Genomic DNA, 25,065 nt, shown 5'->3' with positions numbered 1-25,065 from the left:
CATCAGATCATTTGATATTCTCAATTTTCTGAAGGGAAGAACAGATCATTTAGGAATGCATCAGACGAGGGAGTGGGGAATGGTGGGGAGGACGAGGGGACAGGAGTAAGGGGATGGTGGTGAGGATGCGGGGATAGTGGTGGGGAGGACGAGGGGGTATGGAGAATGGTGGGGAGGACAAGGGGACAGAGGAGTGGGGGTTGTTGGGGAGGATGAGGGGATGGGGAAGAGGGGGAAATGGTAGGGAGGACGAGGGTATGGGGGAGTGGGAGATGGTGGAGAGTACGAGGGAACGGTGAAGTGGGGAATGGTTGAGAGGAGAAGGGGATGGGGGAGTGAGGAATGGTTGAGAGGATGAGGGGAAAGGGGAGGGGGTAATGGTGGGGAGAACTGGGAGACAGGGAAGGTTACTGTGGCCGGGTACAGCTAGTATTATAATATATTAGCATATTGTGCATATATATAGGCATAGGTTAGGTTAGGTGTATAGGCTCTGTTGGTGATTATTTGTATTTGTAGTTCATGGGGTGAAGCATTTATAGCATTGTGGTTCGAACAAAATTCGTCAGAGAAGCACTTGTTCCGGAAGTGTTCAAACGTCATCAGTTGTGAGTCGTGTGTAAATCGTTTTTCATTTATAAACAAGGGGGTTTGGCAGGTGTATGGAATCACTTTTGGGTCTTTGATGGAGGACGGGCTGATTCAGCCTGTCATCAAAACAAACTGCTGTGTGGTTCACAACGTATAAGTAAAATACTGACTACAAAAATTCTACATAAGCCAGTATTTGGACTTACAACTAACCTGACCATGTTCAAGGCTTCCAAAAACTCGTGCTTCCTTCACCTTCAGCCAGTATTGTAAACACTCCCTAAGTCAACATAATCAAAACAGCTAACCTAACCTAAACCTAACACTTCATTATCCTTCAATATTTAATAATATTCGTTTACACTTAAGAACAAATCTATTATTATTATTATTATTATTATTATTATTATTATTATTTTTATTAAACATGTGTAGATTTATCCAGTCATTTGGTTGCCTGCTGTTTAGTTTAATTGCTGATTTATTATAACTGCAGTTAGGTTAGGCTGGCTTATTAGCTTGTGCTGCTTTAATCGACCAATACTGTTAGGATTTTTAAACGTTCACAGTAATGTGAGAAACTCGAGGTTGAGCCCAATAATGTTATGTGAGTGGAAGTTTGCTTCATGATCTGTATTATACGCTAAAGCTGGGGTCTTAACCCTTCTATTAACACCCCAACGTATCCAGATTCCTTAAGGGGTGTGGGGACCTAGCAATAAAGGCATGTGATTGGTTCTCGGAACAATAAAAAAGTTCTTGTTAGAGTCGATTTGTCAATTTGACTTGTTGTTAGAGTCAAATTAAGTCTGACTTATCAATCAACCCGTCCTCCTAATAGAGCGTAGCATTTTGACATTTTCTCCATAAGGCCAAAAATTATCATACTAGAAAATGGTAGCGGCCCGCAAAATTGACACTGTCCCGTTTCCTGTCCTTTGGTAAATTAAGGTAAGGGCACTTTAGTACGAGAATTTCTTGACGTTAGGAAATATTAGGAGGACGGGCTGATTGCCCGTAATCCTAATATTTCCCAACGTCAAGAAACCCAGTAAATTAAACTTATCTGAGGACCCAAAACAGAAAACAGGACCGTACGTCACTTTCGCGAGTCGCTTCCATTTCCTAGTACGGCAATTTTTTTTACCTTTAGTACGACAATTTTTTTTACCGCAGACAATGAAAATGCGACATTCGTTGTAAGAGGACAGGTTGGGGCAATACGGATTAACATGGCGTGACTTTCCACATGTCAAGTAAAGCCAAGTTTTTGACATCTTTTGAAGCCATACTGTTGTTAGTATGGCTTCACACACGAAGAAAATTAATAAAACTGATGATATATTAACTATCACTTGATATTTCGAAAAGTGATTTATAAATGGAAAATCAACAAATCGTCTGCGCTGAGGAAGAAGACATTAGAGTTTTATCCACAATATCGGAATAGCGCAGGCTTCAGTAGGCTCCTGTGACTTTTGTGGTCAGGTGAGGGTATCTACTGAGTCTCATTTTACACTCTAATATTTGTAACTGTTATCCACTTCATGATGATACATTATTCATAATTTGCTAAAGTTTAGGCTACTGTCTATTCCCAGCAGGTTAAACAACATTAAGTTTGAATAACGGTGAACCATTGCTGGATCAGCAACTGTTTAACGATATTCTAGCATCACTTACACATTTAAATCAATGTTGGATCAATATGTTCAACTTTGAATCATTGTTACATTAACGTCGTTTCCAGCGAGGTGACTCATTGGCTTTGGTGTAGTGGTTGAGTGTAGGTTGTGTGTGTGTGTATGAATGCCTGTTGGATCAAGATGCTGGTAATGTGGTGAGTTTCAATCTTTCTGATATTTCAGTACTGGACAACATTGTTCAGTATAGTACACAGCTGCATATTGTACGAACGACGGGATTACAGTAGCGGTCGGATTACAGTAATCCACGAACGCTTCAGTTGCTTATTCTGTTAATGTTTACTTGTAAGTGCCATGGTTGTGTCGGTCGTCCTGGTATAAACAAGCTATTGTTTACTAGTTAGAGGAGACAATTTGGGGCGTGCAAATATTTCAAGAATATTTGTATGAAATGTTAATCATAAATTGAATGTAATATTTCTGACTCAAAAATTCTCAGCTTCTCGGTGTATATACACTGAGAGTGAGCATTAGTCCTGGACCATGTTCAGGACTCATAAGGATACTTGCAGGTTGGTCAGTAGTGAAGTGGCCTTAATAACCCTCCAGAGGTCAGCAACAAACTTTTTACTTAATCTTAATCTAAATCCAGTTTTTTTTTATACATTTATACGTTGCAATTTCGCACTTGTTATTTGTATTCATTCATGACATACGACTATATCAATAAAATATACAAACAAATTAGTTTTTTATCAGATTTGACCCCATATAATTTTTTTCATTTAAGTAATGTATTTTGCACCCTAAACTCACCCTGTGAACGGCAGTGGAGAATGTTACAGAGAAAAATAATTAGCTCAAAAACTGACTCTCAAAATTCAGTTAGCTAAGCAAGTCACAGCCTGGTTTAGCTAGTAACATGGGTTAACATAATGTAACTGGTTATTTGAAAGCATGATCTTCAACTGACTGGATAGTCAAGGGATATACGCATGCTGGAACATGCTAAGCACGCCATGGACGCAGAGAACATATATGATGGAACATAATCTGAGCGCAAGACAAGAGAGGTTGAATCATAGTAACAGTAAGGGATTAGAGCATAATGTGGACCCTGGCAAAGAACAGAAGAGAGAATTAAGACCTTCATGGCCTGAACAACGCTCTGTAACTTTTACTCACAGTATCTCTAGCATGCTCTTACAAACAACGCAGTTATATATATATATATATATATATATATATATATATATATATATATATATATATATATATATATATATAAAGTTCGTTAAATAAATCTCCAGCAACACGCTGGCAGGGGTCTCTAGTAACACTCTGGCAGAGGTCTCCAGCAACACACAGGTAGAGAGTAGTGTGGTTGAGGACTACGACCGTCCCAAACACCTGAGCTCATTAAGCTCACCCCCGCTCAGGTGGTGGTCGGGTATGAAGTCCTCAAGGTATGTAGGGGGGATTCCCCAGATGTATGAGGCGTGTCAGCGTCCGGTGTCTGGTTATGCGGGGGCCTTTGACAGCGCCTTATGTTGGGGTAGGGGTAGGAGACTATGTGGTTGTATGTGGGGCATGTGGGGAGAGTAAGGAATAGGAGGAGAATAGGTGAAGAGGAGAAGAAGAATGGTGAAGAGTAGATGAATATGTATGAGTATTTACCATAAAGTTAATCCTGTGTGTGTAGATAGATTGGAGTATGTTGAGTGAAGCAGAGCAGAGTCTTAAGATGGGTATGTAGGTTATGTTGTGGAGGGGTGAGGCCTGCCTGAGAGGGGAGCATGGAGGGGGGAGCCCTGCCTGAGAGGGGAGCATGGAGGGGGGAGCCCTGCCTGAGAGGGGAGCATGGAGGGGGGAGCCCTGCCTGAGAAGGGAGCAGGGTCTTAAGATATGAGGGAACAGGTGGGTTTGTGTGACAGTAAATGTATCCTATTTCCGCCCCAGTGCGGATGACGTCCATCATCCTTAATCGTTTTTTTCAAAGTCTACAGGAGGAGCCTGGGGGAGAAGGAGGGGAGGGGAAATGGAGGTAACAGGTGTCGGAGGGTTTGTGTGAAAGTTGAGTCATTATTTTTTCTTAAATAATGACAGTTTTATGTATCCTCCCTGCTTCCAGAGCGCTAAGGATATGCGGGCCATACCTACCACATAGCTCTGAGGAGTGACACCACATGACCACATGGGGTTACCTCTTCAAAGGTTTTGAGGCCTAACTGTTGCGAATGTCATCATCAACCTCTACCATAGTCAGTCATGCCCTCCCCTCCCCCCCCTCCATCCACATAGCAGGACATACCACATACCAACACCACCACCACACTGCTGGGAGTGACAGCAATATGGCGTACCATACTCACTCCTGACATAGCTCACACCGGCACATAGCATTGAGTGTGTCATTGTTCATTCTCAAAGATGAGCCAGAACCTCAACATACAAATTCCAAATGCAGACCTGGGCGGAGAGAGTCCTTGTGTGCGGCTCCCCCTCTTGGAGACTGACACGTCTCCACGTAACTGAGGGTAAATGAGTCATTACCGCTCCAACAGATCCCCCAGCCCCTCCAACCCCCTTACCATCAACCATAGCCCCCACCCTCCCCCACATCGTTTTCTGTGCAAAGCCTTAGTATTATGTGTAACCTTGTATCGTAACGTGAGCAACATGACCAACATGGTAACATCATTCTTTGCCTAATAGCATTTTTTTTTTAAGTAGCGAGAGTCATAAGGTGGTCTTCAATCTTATTATTATTATAACAAATCATAATTTTTTTGTAAACACAACTGCATGGGATACACATAGCAGTCACTGGTTACTAAGCTACATGCTTTTCTCTCTCTCTCTCGCTCTATTCAGATCATTAAATAGGGAAAAAGTAACATCATTTCCTTTCTCTTGATGCCTATGTTCACGTATCTTTTTTCCTTTCACTTAGACGGACAGCTCACCAGAGGATGGAAGACTAATGTCAATTTTCGGCCCCATCACTCTTACCCTTTATAATCTTGTAACGTAACGTGAGCAACATGCTAACATGGTTCTTTGCCCAAATATAATTTTAAGAGTAACGAGCAACTTTCTGTCCGATGTCTGAATAACAATATTGAAAATGTGATCCATGTTTCGCCCTTACATTCCAAACACAATAAAAATATTAGCACAAGCTTGTTTAGTGAAAAGACATTGTCTCGTTACTATTATTATATTGACTTATTCATTATCCAGGGTTCAAGGTTGTCTCTAAGACCTACATTATCCAAATGTAAAGCAGCAATCGATGAGAATAAGACTGGATGAGATGATAGTGAATTAGTTAGCTCTGGGTTATGACTATCATTACGTAACGTGGAAAACTTCTTTCTGTCTGATGATCAAATAGCATTTTTGAAAAAATGACATCAGGTTGGTCTTATGCCATTAGGACTGTATTGCACTGTGCGCAACAGCAGACTCGTAATATCATAGCAAGACAATGTCGCAGAATGTTCAACGCTCTTCAAGTTCAAGTTCAAGTATGTTTATTGAGATAAGCAAGAAATACATCTCAAAGGGATAGAGTAGCTTAGGCTATTTCTACCCCCCTCAGCGCTCTTATACTGAAGGAGTGAGCGAGGCACTTAGTAACGTAACGTGGAAATCAACTTTCTGTCCGATGTCCGAATATCATTATTGAAATGTGAACCACGTTTAGCCAAACACAATATCTCCATTGCATCTCTTTCCATATAAATATTACTGTCTACAGTTTTAGCCTCTGTAACAGTTGTAACGTAATGTAACGCTGAAATCATCAACTTTCTGCAGTCGTAAATATCATTCTCTCTCTCTCTCTCTCTCTCTCTCTCTCTCTCTCTCTCTCTCTCTCTCTCTCTCTCTCTCTCGCTCTCTATTCAGATCATTAAATCGGGGAAAAGTAACATCATTCCCTTTCTCCTAATGCTGCTGTTCACATATCTTTTTTTTTTTCCTTTCACTTAGACGGACAGCTCACCAGAGGATGGAAGACTAATGTCAATTTTCGAACTTCTTTCTGTCTGCCTGATGATCAAATACCATTTGAAAAAATGACGTTAGGTTGGTCTTATGCCACTAGGACTGTATGGCACAGCTCGCATCAGTATTAATATCATAGAAAGTCAATGTCACAGAATGTTCAACGTTCTTATACCATAACATAATATAATGTAGAGTTGCTATCCCATTCCACACGTGATCAACAGAGGACATACCACGCTGGAAGCCAGACAGAAGAGTTTGGGGAGACATGATCACTACCTACAAATTCTAATACAGAGACTGGTGTTAGCATAGTGGGTGAAAAAATAGATTATCCTTCTCTCTTCTACTTTAAACAAAAAAAGTGCTATTTGGCAAAGAATGATGTTACCATGATGGCCACGTTACGTTTATTATAATTTGGCAAAGAATGATGTTACCATGTTGGTCATGTTGCTCACGTTACGATACAAGGTTACACATAATACTAAGGCTTTGCACAGAAAACGATGTGGGGGAGGGTGGGGGCTATGGTTGATGGTAAGGGGGTTGGAGGGGCTGGGGGATCTGGTGGAGCGGTAATGACTCATTTACCCTCAGTTACGTGGAGACGTGTCGGTCTCCAAGAGGGGGAGCCGCACACAAGGACTCTCTCCGCCCAGGTCTGCATTTGGAATTTGTATGTTGAGGTTCTGGCTCATCTTTGAGAATGAACAATGACACACTCAATGCTATGTGCCGGTGTGAGCTATGTCAGGAGTGAGTATGGTACGCCATATTGCTGTCACTCCCAGCAGTGTGGTGGTGGTGTTGGTATGTGGTATGTCCTGCTATGTGGATGGAGGGGGGGAGGGGAGGGCATGACTGACAATGAAAGAGGCTGATGATGACATTCGCAACAGTTAGGCCTCAAAACCTTTGAAGAGGTAACCCCATGTGGTCATGTGGTGTCACTCCTCATAGCTATGTGGTAGGTATGGCCCGCATATCCTTAGCGCTCTGGAAGCAGGGAGGATACATAAAACTGTCATTATTTAAGAAAAAATAATGACTCAACTTTCACACAAACCCTCCGACACCTGTTACCTCCATTTCCCCTCCCCTCCTTCTCCCCCAGGCTCCTCCTGTAGACTTTGAAAAAAAAAAACGATTAAGGATGATGGACGTCATCCGCACTGGGGCGGAAATAGGATACATTTACTGTCACACAAACCCACCTGTTCCCTCATATCTTAAGACCCTGCTCCCTTCTCAGGCAGGGCTCCCCCCTCCATGCTCCCCTCTCAGGCAGGCCTCACCCCTCCACAACATAACCTACATACCCATCTTAAGACTCTGCTCTCCTTCACTCAACATACTCCAATCTATCTACACACACAGGATTAAGTTTACGTTACATACTCATACATATTCATCTACTCTTCTTCTCTTCACCATTCCTCTTCTCCTCCTATTCCTTACTCTCCTCACATGCCCCACATACAACCACATAGTCTCCTACCCCCACCCCCAACATAACCCGCGGTCAAAGGCCCCCGCGTAACCAGACACCGGACGCCGACACGCCTCATACATCTGGGGAATCCCCCCCCCCCACATTCCTTGAGGACTACACACCTGACCACCACCTGAACAGGGGGGGGGGGGGGCTTAATGAGCTCACCTGCTCAGGTGTTTGGAACGGTCGTAGTCCTCAACCACACTACTGTAGAGGTCTCCATCAAAACACTGGCAGGGGTCTCCATCAAAACACTGTCAGACTTCCACACATGCTTAACTTACAACAAGCCTTAACAGACGGACATTGCTTCCATCTCTCGTAACTCAACTTGGCCATCCCGGAGTATGTCGGTCCACTCACTAATACTCCGCTAAGAATCACAGACAAATCACTGTCTATACCGACTTGGCCACTTGTTTCCACTGGAACACGTCGTGAGTTCAGGACCGTCCTGGATGATCCTGTTGACCATAATACTCTCCACATCACTTATGCGAACCAAAATGTGATTAGAAAGAAACTACACAGGGGTAAAATAAGATCACAGCTTCATCAGTATGGAACAGAAAATGGGGTCGGGTGCACTCAACAGATGGCGTTGACATCATCACACGAGGTAGGAGGAAATTCACTTGAGATACGAGGAAATTTGTCACAAAATAACAGATGGTGAGATAATAAGTCTGATATCATCTTTCCCTTATCCAGCCACATCCTCATGCGCTCATCGCCCATCTTTATCCACGGGAACAGCTACTTTAGCCTTCCACACCTCTCTTATCCACGGGAACAGTGACCTCATCCAGTCACACCCCCACGCACTCAACACCTGATAAGACTGCCTTAAAAAAAAAGAGTTAAAAAGTTAAACCTTTTCACTCCATTTGAATTTTAACGTTACAATGATAAACATGTTCCCAGGACACTCATACATCTTCCTGAATACTCACTCTTGTCCCATGATACTCACAATTGTCCCAGGATGCTCACATGTCCCAGGAAACTCATAATTGTCCCTGACTATTCAGAGTTGTCCCAGGACAAGTATACGTCTCCCATAATACCTGATTTACATGATTTTCCTGAGGGCCGCTAACCCTTGTGGCCTCGACGAGGACAGGAAGCCGGTGACTTGTCGAAGGTCTTTCGGTTTGCCTTGATGATCTTTTCCAGCTGTACTTTAAATGTTAACAGAGTTTTGGCCGTTACGGCTTCGGCGGCTTGGCGGTTCCATCGGTTAATAACCCTGTGGGTGAAAAAACATCTCCTGTTCTCAGTCCTACATTGTGACTTGTTGAGCTTGAAAGCGTTGCTCCTTGTTTGTGTTACATCTGATCTTTAGATGAAATTGTCTGGATCAACATCCTCCAAATTGTTCAGTATTTTAAAAGTTTAAATGAGATCATCTCTGTCATGCCGGGTTTGCGGTGTTGTTAGACCTGTGGCCCTCAGTCGTTGCTGATTCGAGAGATGACTTAGCTCTGGGAAGACTTTTGTTGCCAGGTGTTGCACCTTCTCCAGAGCAACTATGGCCTTCTGAAAGTGAGGTTTGCATGCTTTGATACAGTAATCCAAATGGGGCCTCATGCAACTGAATCACAATCTTTTCTTTAAAGTCAAAACTGTGCTTGATTATTCCAAGGGTTTGGTTATCTTTTCTGACTGCTGCTCCCACCTGTTGTGCAACGTATAGTGAGTGGTGGATGTTTACTACAAGGTCCTTTTTGTTCATCATACCCAGAACAAATACTCACTTTTTGTCCAGGATACTCACGCATATCCCTGAATACGACACATGTCCCAGGATGCTCACACTTGTCCCTGAATACTCACATTTATTCCAGGATATTCACAAGTGTTCATTGTTACTCAAATATGTACTTGAACACTAATACTTGTATCTGGACACTCATAATATTCCCTGTATACTCACACTTCTGCTAGGATTGACGCTTATCCCGGGATACTGACATTTGGTACATGATATTCACACTTGGGTCAATATATACACATCTCCAGTGATATAATTATCATAGGATACTCACACTTGCCCTGGGATACTCACATTTGTCCCATGATACTCGCACTTGTCGCGTGACACTCACGCGTGTCTGAGGATACTCAGGCTTTTCACAGGACACTCATACTTATCTCGTGATATTCACAGTTGCCCCTGGACACTAATACTTATCACAGGATACTCATACATGTCCCAGGATTCAATTATTTGTCCCAGAATACTCACACTTATCCCGGGATAATCAAATGTGTCCCAGTATACCATATCTTGTCCCAGGATACTCACACTTGTCAAAAGACAGTCTCACTTGCCACAAGATACTTGTTCTAGGATACTCAAGTTTACTCTAGGATACTCACACTTTTTCAAGAATACTCCCATTTGTCACAGTATACTCACACATGTCCCAGGATACTTGCACATCTCGAAGGAAACTCACGCTTGTCATAGAATACTCACACTTGTCATAGAATACTCACACTTGTCATAGAATACTCAAAGGAATGTAAATGTCTACATTTCTTCTCTTAGTTGTAAGTTTTGGAGCTTCGTCTGCAATGTCATTTCCTATTATTCCCACATGGCACCTAGTTGATAAGTACCCGATGGGCAGAGAGTTTGCATTAATGATATGACATTTGTGATCAGATGGATGTTATCACATTAGTGTTCTTGTTGCAAGGTTTCAATGGCAGTTCTCTAATCTGTAAGTATGATAACATGTTGTCGGTGTTCAGCAAGAGCATGTTCCGAAGCCTTTTGAATGGCTAGCATCTCTGTTTGTAAAGTTGAACACCCATTTGCGAGCCTCCAACTATTTACAGAGTTTCCTGCCTTAACGGCAGCTCCGGTTTCTTGTCCCTGCTGGTCTACTGATCCATCTGTGAATTATGTGAAGCTGTAACATGCCAAGTTTGCTTCTATATGCATCTGTGCAATGATAATTTTTCCTTTAATTAGGAGCCATAATCTTAAAGTCTGCATGTATTTCCTCGAAGACACCGGATGATAGTTGTCATAGCATCAGTGATGACAAATATTGTAGCCCCAGATCTTAAGATGATAACTTTGAACTAGAAATAGGATGTTAACTCTGATTTCCTCGGCACATGGGATGATAACCGTATTAGCCCCCTTCACCTAAGATGATATCTGTTGTATCTCAGACACCTGGGATGTTAATTCTGATAGTCCCGACACTTGGGATGATATGATAGCTTTGGTAGCGTCGGTTGAGGGATGATAACTCTTTTATTTCTAGCACATTGGAAGATAACTGTCATAACTCAGTACATGATGACAATTGGAACCCTAGAACATGAGATGAAAACTCAGATAGCCCGGACAAATTAGATATCTAGAGTATATGGGATGCCAACTGTTGTAGTCCGACTCCAAGGATGATATCTGCATGTCATAGCCCCGTCCCCATGGATGATATCAGCATGTCATAGACCCGTCCCCATGGAAGATATCAGCATGTCATAGACCCGTCCCCATGGATGATATCAGCATGTCATAGACCCGTCCCCATGGATGATATCAGCATGTCATAGACCCGTCCTCCTTGAATGATATATGCAAGTCATTGTCCCATCTCTATGGATGATATCTGCATGTCATAGCCCCGTCCCCTTGGATGATAGCTTCATGTCATAGCCCCGTACCCTTGGATGATATCTGTATGTCATAGCCCCGTTCCCTTGGATGATATCTGCATGTCATTGCTCTGTCCCCATGGATGATATCAGCATGTCATAGACCCGTCCCCATGGATAATATCTGCATGTCATAGCCCCGACCCCTTGGATGATATCTGCATGTCATAGTCCTGTACCCTTGGATGATATCTGTATGTCATTGCCCCGTCCCCTTGGATGATATCTGCATGTCATAGCCCCGTCCCCATGGATGATATCTGCATGCCATAGCCCCGTCCCCCTTGAATGATATCTGCATACCTGGTTGATACCTGGTTGATGGGGTTCTGGGAGTTCTTCTACTCCCCAAGCCCGGCCCGAGGCCAAGCTTGACTTGTGAGAGATTGGTCCACCAGGCTGTTGCTTGGAGCGGCCCGAAGGCCCACATATCCACCACAGCCCGGTTGGTCCGGCACTCCTTGGAGGAAACAATCTAGTTTCCTCCTGAAGATGTCCACGGTTGTTCCGGCAATATTTCTTATGCTCGCTGGTAGGGTGTTGAACAACCGTGGACCTCTGATGTTTATACAGTGTTCTCTGATTGTGCCTATGGCACCTCTGCTCTTCACTGGTTCTATTCTGCATTTTCTTCCATATCGTTTACTCCAGTACGTTGTTATTTTACTGTGTAGATTTGGCACTTGGCCCTCCAGTATCTTCCACGTGTATATTATTTGATATCTCTCTCGTCTTCTTTCTAATGAGTACATTTGGAGGGCTTTGAGAAGATACCAATATTTTAGGTACTTTATCGTGTCTATGCGTGCCGTATATGTTCTCTGTATTCCCTCTATTTCAGCAATCTCTCCTGCTCTGAAGGGGAAATTGAGTACTGTGCAGTAATCAAGACGGGACAACACATGTGACTTGAAGAGTACAACCATTGTGATGGGATCCCTGGCTTTGAAAGTTCTTGTAATCCATCCGATCATTTTTCTGGCTGACGCAATATTTGCTTGGTTATGCTCCCTAAACGTTAGGTCGTCAGACATCATTATTCCCAAATCCTTTACATGCTGTTTTCCTACCATGGACACATTTGATTGTGTTTTGTACCCTGTATTATGTTTAAGGTCATCATTTTTACCGTACCTGAGTACCTGGAATTTATCACTGTTAAACATCATGTTATTTTCTGTTGCCCAGTCGAAAACTTTATTAATATCTGCTTGAAGTTTTTCAGTGTCTTCAGCCGAGGAAATTTTCATACTGATTTTTGTGTCATCTGCAAAGCATGATACGAAGCTGTGACTTGTATTTTTGTCTATATCTGATATGAGAATAAGGAAAAGCAGCGGTGCAAGGACTGTACCTTGAGGTACAGAGCTTTTAACTGCGCTTGGACTCGATTTTATTTGGTTGACTGTTACTCGCTGAGTCCTGTTTGACATAAAACTGAGTATCCAGCATCCTACTTTACCGGTTATTCCCATTTATCTCATTTTGTGAGCTATCACTCCATGGTCACATTTATCGAAAGCCTTTGCGAAGTCCGTGTATTCCACATCAGCATTCTGTTTTTCTTTAGTGAGAGATCCCTAAACATGCTAAACTCCCTAAACATTCTAAACATAATCTCACTCCACAAATTCTCTTGTGTCAACTATATTTACAAAACCCTGTTCTTAAATGCAAATACTGCTCTGAAACTCTCCCTGGACAGATGTAATAGGACCCATTATCACCACACCAGAAATAAATATCTCTTTGATATCCCCAGAGTCAAACTTAATCTGTGTAAACACTCTATGCAAATAAAGGGAGCCAGTCTATGGAACTCACTCCCTATTGAATTGAAAAGCTGTTCAACTTTTGCGTCATTCAAAAACAATACTAAAAAGTACCTAATTTCATCTTCATAGGTTTTTACCCGTTTGCTTTAAAATTGCACTGTATCTATTGCTACCCAATCTCCCAATCTTTATGTACCCAGTCCGAACATCTTTACCATTGTGATCATTGCTGTCTTCTTATATGTGCTATCAATCTGCTGTATGGTGTCTATTAATCTTGTTTAAATTACAAATCAAGCTGTCATTGTAACCAATCAGAGCTTTAATATACCATGTGCTTTAATATACTTGCTAATCTCTCTCATCTCATTTTTTTCTTGCAATGTATCAGTTATCATTTTATTAATTCTTCTAGAATTTACCTACTTAAAATTATCTGTCATATTAAGGACCTGCCCGAAACGCTGCGCGTACTAGTGGCTTTACAAGATTGTAAATACTATGCTATGTATTCTCACAAACCCAATGTACCTTCTTGTATATATACAAATAAATAAATAAATAAATAAATAAATAAATAAATTCTAATGCCTCAGTGACTTTGTCGTAGTGATCAAGTAGCTGTGAGAGGCACGATCTTCCCGCTCGAAATCCATGTTGGCCTGGGTTGTGAAGGTCATTGGTCTCCATGAAATTGGTGACCTGACTCCTAATTACTCTCTCAAATACTTTTATTATGTGAGACGTTAGTGCAACGGGTCTATAATTCTTTGCCAATGCTTTTCTCCTTCCTTTGTGTAGAGGGGCTATGTCTGCTACTTAAATGCATCTGGTATCGGCCCCGTGTCCAAGCTCTTCCTCCGTACTATACTGAGTGCCTCTGTTACCGGCACTTTGCATTTCTTTATAAAAATTGAATTCCATGAGTCTGGACCTGGAGCCGAGTGCACGGGCATGTTTTCAATTTCTCTTTCAAAGTCTAGTACGCTCGCGTTGATATCAGTTATATTTACAGGGATTTGGATATCCCGCATAAAGAAATTGTCTGGATCTTCCTCTTTCATGTTGTTTATTGGAGTGCTAAACATGTCCTCATACTGATTTTTTAGGATTTCACTAATTTCTTTGTCATCCTCCGTGTATAAACCTTCACTTGTACGAACAGGTCCAATACTGGTTGTGGTTTTTGCTTTTGATTTCGCATATGTAAAGAAGTATTTTGGATTTTTCTTTATTTCCTGAATTACTTTCTGTTGTAACTGCCATTCTTCAATTTCATATGAGTGTTTCAATTTCAGCTCGATTTCTTCAATCTCCCTATTTAAATTATTCCTTCTTTGACGGGAAAGTCCTGTCTGCTTAAGCATTTTCGTTATTTTTTTCCTTCTTTTATAGTGTCGCATGCCATAGCCTCGTCCCCTTGGATGATATCTGCATGTCATAGTCAGGTCCCTTTGGATGATATCTGCATATCATAACCCCATCCCCCATGATTGATATATGCATGTCATAGCCCCGTCCCTTTGGATGATATCTGCATGTCATAGCCAGGTCCCTTTGGGTGATATCTGCATGTCATAGCCCCGTCCCCTTGAAGGATATATGTCATAGCCCCGTCCCCTTGGATGATATCTGCATGTTATAGCCAGGTCCCATTGGATGATATCTGCATGTCATAACCCCGTCCCCTAGAATGATATCTGCATGTCATAGCTCGTCCCCTTGGACGATGACCTCACGTGGCGAAGATTGAGGTCACCCTCGGTCCCTGAGAAGCAGCAAGTGTTCCCAAGAGCTGTAATAACCGCGCTCTGACTGCCCCTTAGGGGACGACCTTGCCCTCCCCGAGATACCAATATAAACAGCTGCCGCCTGAGACCTCGATTACTGTATCTCTCTCCCAACACGAACTTCAAATCCGAGATGGGCGTTGGGTGCCGCATATTGGCGCTGGTCGTGGGCGCGATGGTGCTGTGGGCGCCAGGACGAGTCGAGGGCCACGGGCGGCTCCTGGACCCTGCCTCGCGGTCGTCCGCTTGGAGAGAGGGCTTCCCAACACCCATCAACTATAACGACAACCACCTGGATTGTGGAGGCTTCACGGTGAGTATACACACCGTTCAGTACATTGTGACGAAGGTAAGAACCTTTAGAGGACAATATAATACTTATATTAGAGATATAATTGGCGTTTTCCTATCCAATATTGTGTTCAAACAAGTCATTGTACTCGGTAAAGTGTTTTTCATAAGCGCTCATATAATTGAAAAGTGTGAGGCTCCTTGTAAAGGTCACTTGTCAATGGTGGAGGACTTTGCACTGCGATGACTCGGGGTAATGATGAGTTGTTGAGTATGTCTTATGAGGTTCTCATAATTCCAGAAGGAGAGGAGATAGACTAAGAGTGTTCACCCCTGTGGCAAAATGCCGCACGCTTATAGGATGTACAAGGAGGCCTGTGTGCCCACAATGTTCTCCATCTGGAAGATGTGTCTGAATAACTTGAGCATAGCATCACTGAATCAGTTCAGTATAGCATCACTGAGTCTATTATTATTATATCACCATACGTCGTGTCTTCTCATCCACAGTACACAACCCGGCTAACAAATTAGATTATAATTTTGTTCATAGATTATGTTGAATAAATGAAATCATTAAATTTTTGTGACTTTCTAGTGGAGAAGGACGAGAGTCCAGTAGGGACGAGAGTCCAGTAGGGACGAGAGTCCAGTATGGGTGAGAGTCCAGTAGGGGCAGGAGTCCAGTAGGGATGAGAGTCCAGTAGGGATGAGAATCCAGTAGGGATGAGAGTCCAGTAAGGACGAGAGTCCTGTAGGGACGAGAGTCCAGAAGGGACAAGAGTCCAGTAAGGACGAGAGTCCAGAAGGGACGAGAGTCCAGAAGGGACGAGAGTCCAGAAGGGACGAGAGTCCAGTAGGGACGAGAGTCCAGTAGGGATGAGAGTCCAGTAGGGACGAGAGTCCAGTAGGGACGAGAGTCCAGTAGGGACGAGAGTCCATAAGGGACAATAGTCCAGTAGGGACGAGAGTCCAGTAGGGACGAGAGTCCAGTAGGGACGAGAGTCCAGTAGGGACGAGAGTCCAGAAGGGACAATAGTCCAGTAGGGACGAGAGTCCAGTAGGGACGAGAGTCCAGTAGGGATGACAATCCAGAAGGGACGAGAGTCCAGTAGGGAGGAGAGTTCAGTAGGGACGAGAGTTCAGTAAGGGCGAGAGTCCAGTAAGGGCGAGAGTCCAGTAGGGATGAGAGTCCAGTAGGGATGAGAGTCCAGTAGGGACGAGAGTCCAGTAAGAGCGAGAGTTCAGTAGGGACGAAAGTCCAGTAGAGACGAAAGTCCAGTAGGGACGAGAGTCCAGTAGAGGTGAGAGTCCAGTAGGGGCGAGAATCCAGTAGGGATGAGAGTCCAGTATGGACGAGAGTTCAGTAGGGACGAGAGCTCAGTACGGACGAGAGTCCAGTAGGGGCGAGAGTCCAGTAGGGACGATAGTGCAGTAGGGATGAGAGTCCAGTAGGGACGAGAGTCCAATAGGAATGAGAGTCCAGTAGGGGCGAGGGTCCAGTAGGGACGAGATTCCAATAGGGATGAGAGTCTAGTAGGGACGAGAGTCCAGTTGGGATGAGAGTCCAGTAGAGGCGGGAGTCCAGTAGTTGCGAGAGTCCAGTAGGGATGAGAGTCCAGTAAGGACAAGAGTCCAGAAGGGGCGAGAGTCCAGTAGGGGTGATAGTCCAGTAGGGGACGAGAGTCCAGTAGGGATGATAGTCCAGTAGGGGACGAGAGTCCAGTAGGGATGAGAGTCCAGTAGGGACGAGAGTCCAGTAGGGTTGAGAGTCCAGTAGGGATGAGAGTCTAGTAGGTATGAGAGTCCAGTAGAGATGAGAGTCCAGTAGGGGCGAGAGTCCAGTAGAGACAAGAGTCCAGTAGGGGGCGAGAGTCCAGTAGGAACAAGAGTCCAGTAGGGGCGAGAGTTCAGTAGGGATGAGAGTCCAGTAGGGACGAGGGTCCAGTAGGGACTAGAGTCCAGTAGGGAGAAGAGTCCAGTAGAGACGAGAGTCCAGTAGGGACAATAGTCCAGTTGGGGATTCCTGGCTGTGTCACCAGAGGGTGCAGACGTCGGGCTCCGGCTGTCAGTAGTCGTCTGCCGTTGCTGAGTGGTGGTTTGCTGTGGGGTGTGTGGAGCGCCCGCTGGTCGGGGCCCTGCGTGCTCGTATGGACGCGGCTGGTACTAGCCGCATTCAGAGGATCGACACAGTGCGGTTGGACTTTTCTGCTGCTGTGGACTGGCCCATTGTAAAGGTTACTCTCCTGGACGTCCTCTGGGTTGACGTCCTCGCGCTCCTGGGCCTCGAGAAGTTATCGCCTACCCGTGTTGCGGTGTCGTTCGCCACGTGACATGTTTACCAGGACTTTGTGGCTCGCTGGGATGGCCGCACGCTTCCTCTTCCGGCTTCGGCTGTGTCTGTGGAGATCTCAGATCCCTGGGGGCCCTTGTTGTTTGTAAGTGTTCACTGCGTGCCGGTGACCTTCTCCGAGGCGGCCCTCATGTCTTGTTTACGCGATTTGGGACGGTGGTGAAGCACCGGTTAAACGTTTTGAGTGCGGGCCAGCTGGGTTCACACACGCTTGTCATGCGGCTCACGAGCCCTATAGCGTCCAGGGTCTCGTTTTGTGGGCTCTCTCTAAGGACTTTCTATCAGGGTCAAACCCGCACGAGTTTCCGTTGTGGTGCTGAGGGCCACGTAGCGGCCGGTTGCGACGCTCCTCGTGCTGAGATCCCTTCAGTTTTCCTGGAGGATGACCTCAATTATCTGTGTTTCCTCAGTTATCTGTGTGTGTGGATTCCCCGGCGGATCCTCGCTCTGTGCAGGTGCCTAGTGTGATTCCCGCGGCGGTTCCAGATATCGCTACGTCTGGACCTGATATGTCTGCCCCTCGGTGAGCTCGGGGGACCTGGGAGCGCCTGTTTCGGACCTTCGTCATTCGATAACTACGGAGGTGCATCCGCAGCCAGTGGACTTGGGGGATGCTGTTGGGGTGGCGCCTGCTTCTCCTGCTGAAGGACGTGTGCTTCCCGGGGCTGGCGGGGCGGTGGTTTGTGTGTCTCCACCCACGCCCTCTGCCTCGTCGCCTCTGGCGGTTTCCTCGTTGTCAAGTACCTCTTCTCCTCTGCCGGTTCCGTCACCATCCCTGGTTACCTCACGTGTGCAGGAGTCTACCCTTCCGCCTGCTGTGTCTCTTCCTTCTCCGATTCCAGTCTCCGTGCCTGGTGGTGGCTTTTTACTCCACGTTCTTGAGGATGCTGTTCTGCGTGATCGTGCTGCCCCGACTTTGGGGGCGCCTGCCGATGGTTCTTCTGGGGCACCGCCTGCTGGGGGTGACAGCTCCGACGATCAGCGGCCTCTTTTTAAGCGCCGTCGCTCGGCTCAGGGTGTGTCACCTCATCAGTTGTGGGCAGAGGAGCGTGATGCGATGGATGATGATGCTATGGCCGACGCTGTGTTGCCTCCTGTGGTGCCTTCTGTGTCGGACGCTGTGCCTCCTGCTGGTGGCTCCCTTCAGTGGGCGGTTGCCCCTGGTGATCGCGAGACCTTGTAGTGGTGTTGTCGAAGGATGAGCGGCGGAAGGCCTCTGCTCCTGTTCCGGTTGGTGGGGGCGATGGGGCCCATGCGGAGCTTCCCTCCGCGGGACTCGGTGCGGTGCCTGACGTCGACCGGAGTGCACGCCCTAGTAGGCGGGCCGGTGGGCGGCCTGCCGTGCAGTCCGGTGTGCTTCCTGATGTGCGACCCTGTGACCAGTGTCCTAGGGGCAAACCCATCCCTTTCGTCCTCCCGTCCGGCGAGGTGATCGATGATTCTACGACGCCTCTGGCTTTTGAGTGTGATGATCTGGTGCATCCTGTTCCCTTGTGCTCATCTACCATTTGGGTTCCGCGGGCGCAGTGTTTTATCTTGGGCGTGCCAGATTCGATGCCTCGGCCTCTTGCGACTCCTGGCCGTCCGCTTTCTGAATGTGACTAACTTGTTTGGGAAGCTTATTGCTTACGGTTTCCAGCTCGGGAGTACCCAGAGAAGTATGCGTGATTGGTGTGCTTGGTTTCTGTGTTGTGCGTGTTGTTTCCCCGGTGCCTGCGTGCATCATGTGTGTGGATGTTTTGTTTCTGTTGCGGCTGCTTCTGTGCTTGTGTGTTAGGTTTGGTGCGTTTGTGGGTGAGTGTTTTTTTTGTATTTTGCGCTTCTCTGTGTGGGGTTTGGAGTGCCCGAGTTTATACTTTGTTATCCGTCCCTTTCACTTGTCGGGGTATTTGTCTTCATGTTCCTGTTTTATGATTGTTCTTTTAGCCTTTTTGCCTTTACTTGCTGTTATTTGTCTCTTTAATGTGCCATGTGTTTTTGACTTGTGCTGATTATGTATTATTTTTCTGTTCTATCCTTTTTGTGCTTTGTATTCTGCCTTTTATATAAAAAATGTTTTTTTTTTGTACTTACGGTTCCCTGTGTGGTTCTGTTTTCTGTTATTAATGCCTTGTGTCCTGTACTGCTTTTAGTTTGTCTTACATGCCCGTGTTGGAGTTTGTTATATGCTTGTTTCATGTGTATTTCTCTATTGATTATTCGTGTATTACCCTTTTGATTATTCTTGTCTTTGGGTTCTTTGACTGATGTATTACTGTATTCGGTGTATTTTGTATGTACTCATGTTTTTTTTGTGTATGGTTTTCTGTTTGTGCTGTGGTTTTCTTTTATAAATAAAAAAAAATAGTCCAGTATGGACGAGAGTCCAGTAGGGACGAGATTCCAGAAGGGACAAGATTACGCACATCTTCTCAAAGTTTACCAAAAGCTCTTAAATGTTCGTGTTGAAATTAACAGATCCAAATAACTCATTACGAACTGGTCGACCACACAGGTGCAGTATGAGGAGAACGACGGGCAGTGTGGCGTGTGTGGCGACAACTGGGCCGACCCTCAGCCCCGGGACAACGAGGCTGGTGGCACCTATGGCACCGGACTCATCGTCGCCAACTACACCATGGGTCAGGTGAGGAGAGAGCCAGGAGTAGCCATACAACGCTTACGCAGGTTCGATACCTCTGTCCTACCCCAGAGATTTTGGCTACTTTAATGCCACTATGTGAGTGTATGAGTGCCACTGGGTGAGTGTATGAGTTCCACTGTGTGAGTGTATGAGAGCCACTTTGTGAGTGTATATGGTTGCCAGAATTACACTAATAATAAATAATAAAAATAAAAATAATATCCAGGATAATAAAAAATATCCACGTTATCAAGAGGATAAAACAACCTTTAGGTAAAAAAAATCTGTCATTTAAATATTACATTCCTTTAACAATTTAACAAGACTTACAACAGTTATTTATAGAATATTCTTGTGATGCTCCCGGTCTAGCGGGGTTTTGGATTATTTGAAAGATTCTCACAATACTTAAAATAACTCGAAATAATAATATGTCCCTGAAAATTTATTTTGGGATTGGAGAAAATTTTGCAACAAAGATTTGGCGATTTAGGCGCGCACACTTGACAAGGGCTGCCTGCCCTAACACACCCTAACACACACAGCTGTAGTTTGTATTGCACTAAAGGGAGGGGGGGGGCGATCCCCTCCTACCATACCTTCCCCCTCCTTTTCTTACTCAAGAAATGCCTCTTCAACATCCTCCATCCTCTTGTTGCTCAGGAAATGAGGATAAAACTGGACCTGACCTCCAACAACCTGGGCTACTTCGAGTACCGTCTGTGTGTCAACAACGACGTCACCAAGATCATCACCCAGGAGTGTCTGGACCAGCACCTGCTGGAGCTGGCTGACGGCTCCGGCACCAGAGTCATCATCCACGCCGAGGTGAGTGCCTCCTAGAGTTACTAGAGTGCCTCCTAGAGTTACTAGAGTGCCTCCTAGAGTTACTAGAGTGCCTCCTAGAGTTACTAGAGTGCCTTCTGTTAGTTCTAGAGTGCATACAGTCAGTGCTAGAAGATCCTCAGTCGGCTATGGAGTGTATACAGTCTATACTAGAGTGCCTCAAGTCAGTTCTAGAGTGTCTCAAGTCAGTTCTAGAGTGTCTCAAATCAGTTCTAGAGTGCCTCCAGACAGTTTTAGAGTGTATACAGTCTATACAAGAGTGCTTCCCAGTCAGTTCTAGAATGTCCACATTCAGTTATAGAATGTTCTCACTCAATTATGTAATGCTCTGTCTGTTATATAATATTCTCAGTCAGTAATAGAATGTTCTGAATCAGTTATTGAATGTCCTCAGTTAGTTATAGAGTGTTGTCACTCAGTTCGAGAGTGTTCACAGTCAGTTCAAAAGTGCTCCCAGACAGTTAAAGAGTGCTCCCAGTCAGTTCAAAAGTGCTCCCAGCCAGTTCAAGAGTGCTCCCAGTCAGTTCAAGAGTGCTCCCAGACAGTTCAAAAGTGCTCCCAGACAGTTAAAGAGTGCTCCCAGTCAGTTCAAAAGTGCTCCCAGTCAGTTCAAGAGTGCTCCCAGTCAGTTAAAGAGTGCTCCCAGACAGTTCAAAAGTGCTCCCAGACAGTTAAAGAGTGCTCCCAGTCAGTTCAAAAGTGCTCCCAGTCAGTTCAAAAGTGCTCCCAGACAGTTAAAGAGTGCTCCCAGTCAGTTCAAAAGTGCTCCCAGACAGTTAAAGAGTGCTCCCAGTCAGTTCAAAAGTGCTCCCAGACAGTTCAAGAGTGCTCCCAGTCAGTTAAAGAGTGCTCCCAGTCAGTTAAAGAGTGCTCCCAGTCAGTTCAAAAGTGCTCCTAGACAGTTAAAGAGTGCTCCCAGACAGTTAAAGAGTGCTCCCAGTCAGTTCAAAAGTGCTCCCAGACAGTTAAAGAGTGCTCCCAGTCAGTTCAAAAGTGCTCCCAGTCAGTTCTAGAGTGCTCCCAGTCAGTTCAAGAGAGCTCCCAGTCAGTTCTAGAATGCTCCCAGTCAGTTCAAGAGAGCTCCCAGTCAGTTCTAGAGTGCTCCCAGACAGTTCAAGAGTGCCTCCAGTCAGTTCTAGAGTGCTACCAGTCAGTTTTAGAGAGTTCTCAATTGGTTCTTGACATCTGGGACATTTTATTATCAGGAAAACCTCTCTATAATTTCAGGAGGACCACATGCACTACACCACCGTGAGGCTGCCAGAAGGTGTAGAGTGCACCCAGTGTGTTCTCCAGTGGCACTATTACACAGGTAACTTTACCACAGTGGCGTTATTACACAGGTAACTTTACCACAGTGGCACTATTACACAAGTAACTTTACCACAGTGGCATTATTACACAGGTAACTTTACCACAGTGGCATTATTATTATACATGTAGCGTCACCACAGTGGCATTATTACTCAGGTAACGTCACCACAGTGGCACTATTACACAGGTAACTTTACCACAGTGGCATTATTACACAGGTAACTTTACCACAGTGGCATTATTACACAGGTAACTTTACCACAGTGGCATTATTATTATACATGTAGAGTCACCACAGTGGCATTATTACTCAGGTAACGTCACCACAGTGGCACTATTACACAGGTAACTTTACCACAGTGGCACTATTACACAGGTAACTTTACCACAGTGGCATTATTACACAGGTAACTTTACCACAGTGGCATTATTACACAGGTAACTTTACCACAGTGGCCTTATTACACAGGTAACTTTACCACAGTGGCATTATTACACAGGTAACTTTACCACAGTGGCATTATTATTATACATGTAGCGTCACCACAGTGGCATTATTACTCAGGTAACGTCACCACAGTGGCATTATTACACAGGTAACTTTACCACAGTGGCATTATTACACAGGAAACTTTACCACAGTGGCATTATTACACAGGTAACTTTACCACAGTGGCATTATTATTATACATGTAACGTCACCACAGTGGCATTATTACACAGGTAACGTCACCACATTGGCATTATTACACAGGTAACTTTACCACAGTGGCATTATTACACAGGTAACTTTACCACAGTGGCATTATTACACAGGTAACTTTACCACAGTGGCATTATTACACAGGTAACTTTACCACAGTGGCATTATTATTATACATGTAGCGTCACCACAGTGGCATTATTACTCAGGTAACGTCACCACAGTGGCATTATTACACAGGTAACTTTACCACAGTGGCATTATTACACAGGAAACTTTACCACAGTGGCATTATTACACAGGTAACTTTACCACAGTGGCATTATTACACAGGTAACTTTACCACAGTGGCATTATTACACAGGTAACTTTACCACAGTGGCATTATTACACAGGTAACTTTACCACAGTGGCATTATTATTATACATGTAACGTCACCACAGTGGCATTATTACACAGGTAACGTCACCACAGTGGCATTATTACACAGGTAACGTCACCACAGTGGCATTATTACACAGGTAACGTCACCACAGTGGCATTATTACACAGGTAACTTTCCCCACAGTGGACCGTTGGTAATGTCGTGTTGGATAAGTTTCAACAAGGGGCTTAACAGCTAATTATAGCCCCTCGAAATCATTTACTATTCTTAAGTAGTGATCTACTATTCTTCAGTAATAAATAGTTGTCATTGGTGGAAAATTGTGATAATTTCTGTGGTATATTTTTTGGTGAATTAGTATAGTATTATGGCCCTAACGACCACGAAGAGGCTGCTATAAGCCTTCACCCCATCACCCAACTTGCTGGTTGGTCAGTAAATTATTAATGGTTGTTCTAGCAACCATGAAGAGGCTGCTATAAGCCTTCATATATGTCAATATGCTAGTAATACAACCACCCCCCTGGACAGGTAACAACTGGGGTGATTGTGGAGACGGGACTCAGGCTTTGGGCTGCGGCGACCAGGCCGTGTATCGGGCTTGTGCTGACATCGGTATCTACTAGTCTACTGTCCTGTATCGCAGTCTACTAATCTACTGTCCTGTATCGCAGTCTACTAGTGTACTGCCCTGTATCGCAGTCTACTAGTCTACTGCCCTGTATCGCAGTCTACTAGTCTACTGCCCTGTATCGCAATCTACTAGTCTACTGCCTTGTATCGCAATCTACAAGTCTACTACCCGACATCGATATACATACTTTTTCCATCTCTGTCTAGCAAAGATGTTACTTCCAGCTAGAAAATGTAAACGATTTTTGCAATTTTAATATTAAGAGTACAGTCCCCATCTGAGAAGGGTGTCTATCGGGGGGGGGGGGGGGGGAGTCCCATCCTGGGGGTCCCCCCACATGGGGGTCATGTCCTGGTCGAGTCCTCACTCTAGCTACTACAAAAGTAATAATACAAAAATGTGAACTTTCTGCTTTTAACAGTTCATTCTTGTCGACCAACATCTCCTGTAAGCATTGTCCTGCAGGCGATGTTGGAAGCCTCCTTGGTTCAGTACAGAGCACTTGGAGGAGTCGTGAGGATGTACAGTTAGTGCAGGAGGGGGAGGGGGGGGGGGATTGGTGCCCAACCACTTGGATTTTTTGTTACAGTAGAGGTCTCGCTTCACGCAGGGTGGGGTTTGATCCCCGATGGTGCAAGTGGTGCAAGTCCATATGTCCCCTTCTTGTGTTGTATAGTTGGACTGATTTAGCGTTTTCTGTTCATTCCTTTCTACCTAGCAGTTTGTCTCATCTCATTTCAATCTACCTAGCAGTTTCTCTCATCTTCTCATTTCAGTCTACCTAACAGATTCTCTCATGTTCTCACCGCTAACAGCTAGAGCGTTCTCCTACGAGGCTGATGAATGATGAAGGAATGTCTTCAGAATGAATTAGAGAAATTACTGGTGTAGTGACAAGTTTATGCAATGTTAAGAACTGG

General features: G+C 44.7%; 1 protein-coding gene across 1 annotated transcript; it reads left to right on the top strand.

Moving 5' to 3' along the window:
- Positions 1–15,128: 15,128 nt before the first annotated feature.
- On the top strand, positions 15,129–24,409 carry LOC138351996 (uncharacterized). Its single transcript, XM_069304166.1, has 5 exons — positions 15,129–15,308; positions 20,134–20,265; positions 20,926–21,090; positions 22,336–22,420; positions 24,043–24,409. The coding sequence occupies exons 1-5, from the start codon at positions 15,129–15,131 to the stop codon at positions 24,135–24,137; spliced, it is 657 nt and encodes a 218-aa protein (XP_069160267.1). The 3' UTR covers positions 24,138–24,409.
- Positions 24,410–25,065: the final 656 nt, after the last annotated feature.

Source organism: Procambarus clarkii, chromosome 52 (assembly GCF_040958095.1).
Source record: "Procambarus clarkii isolate CNS0578487 chromosome 52, FALCON_Pclarkii_2.0, whole genome shotgun sequence".
Taxonomy (NCBI): domain Eukaryota; kingdom Metazoa; phylum Arthropoda; class Malacostraca; order Decapoda; family Cambaridae; genus Procambarus; species Procambarus clarkii.
The sequence above is the reverse complement of the archived record's forward strand: the minus strand, read 5'-3'. Positions and strand labels throughout refer to the sequence as shown.

Bases quoted from the DNA above. Each gene is read 5' to 3' on its own strand.
- LOC138351996 (XM_069304166.1), top strand. From the start codon at position 15,129: ATGGGCGTTGGGTGCCGCATATTGGCGCTGGTCGTGGGCGCGATGGTG. The intron at 15,309-20,133 runs GTGAGTATACAC...TCGACCACACAG, and splicing joins TGGATTGTGGAGGCTTCACG to GTGCAGTATGAGGAGAACGA. The intron at 20,266-20,925 runs GTGAGGAGAGAG...CTTGTTGCTCAG, and splicing joins CCAACTACACCATGGGTCAG to GAAATGAGGATAAAACTGGA.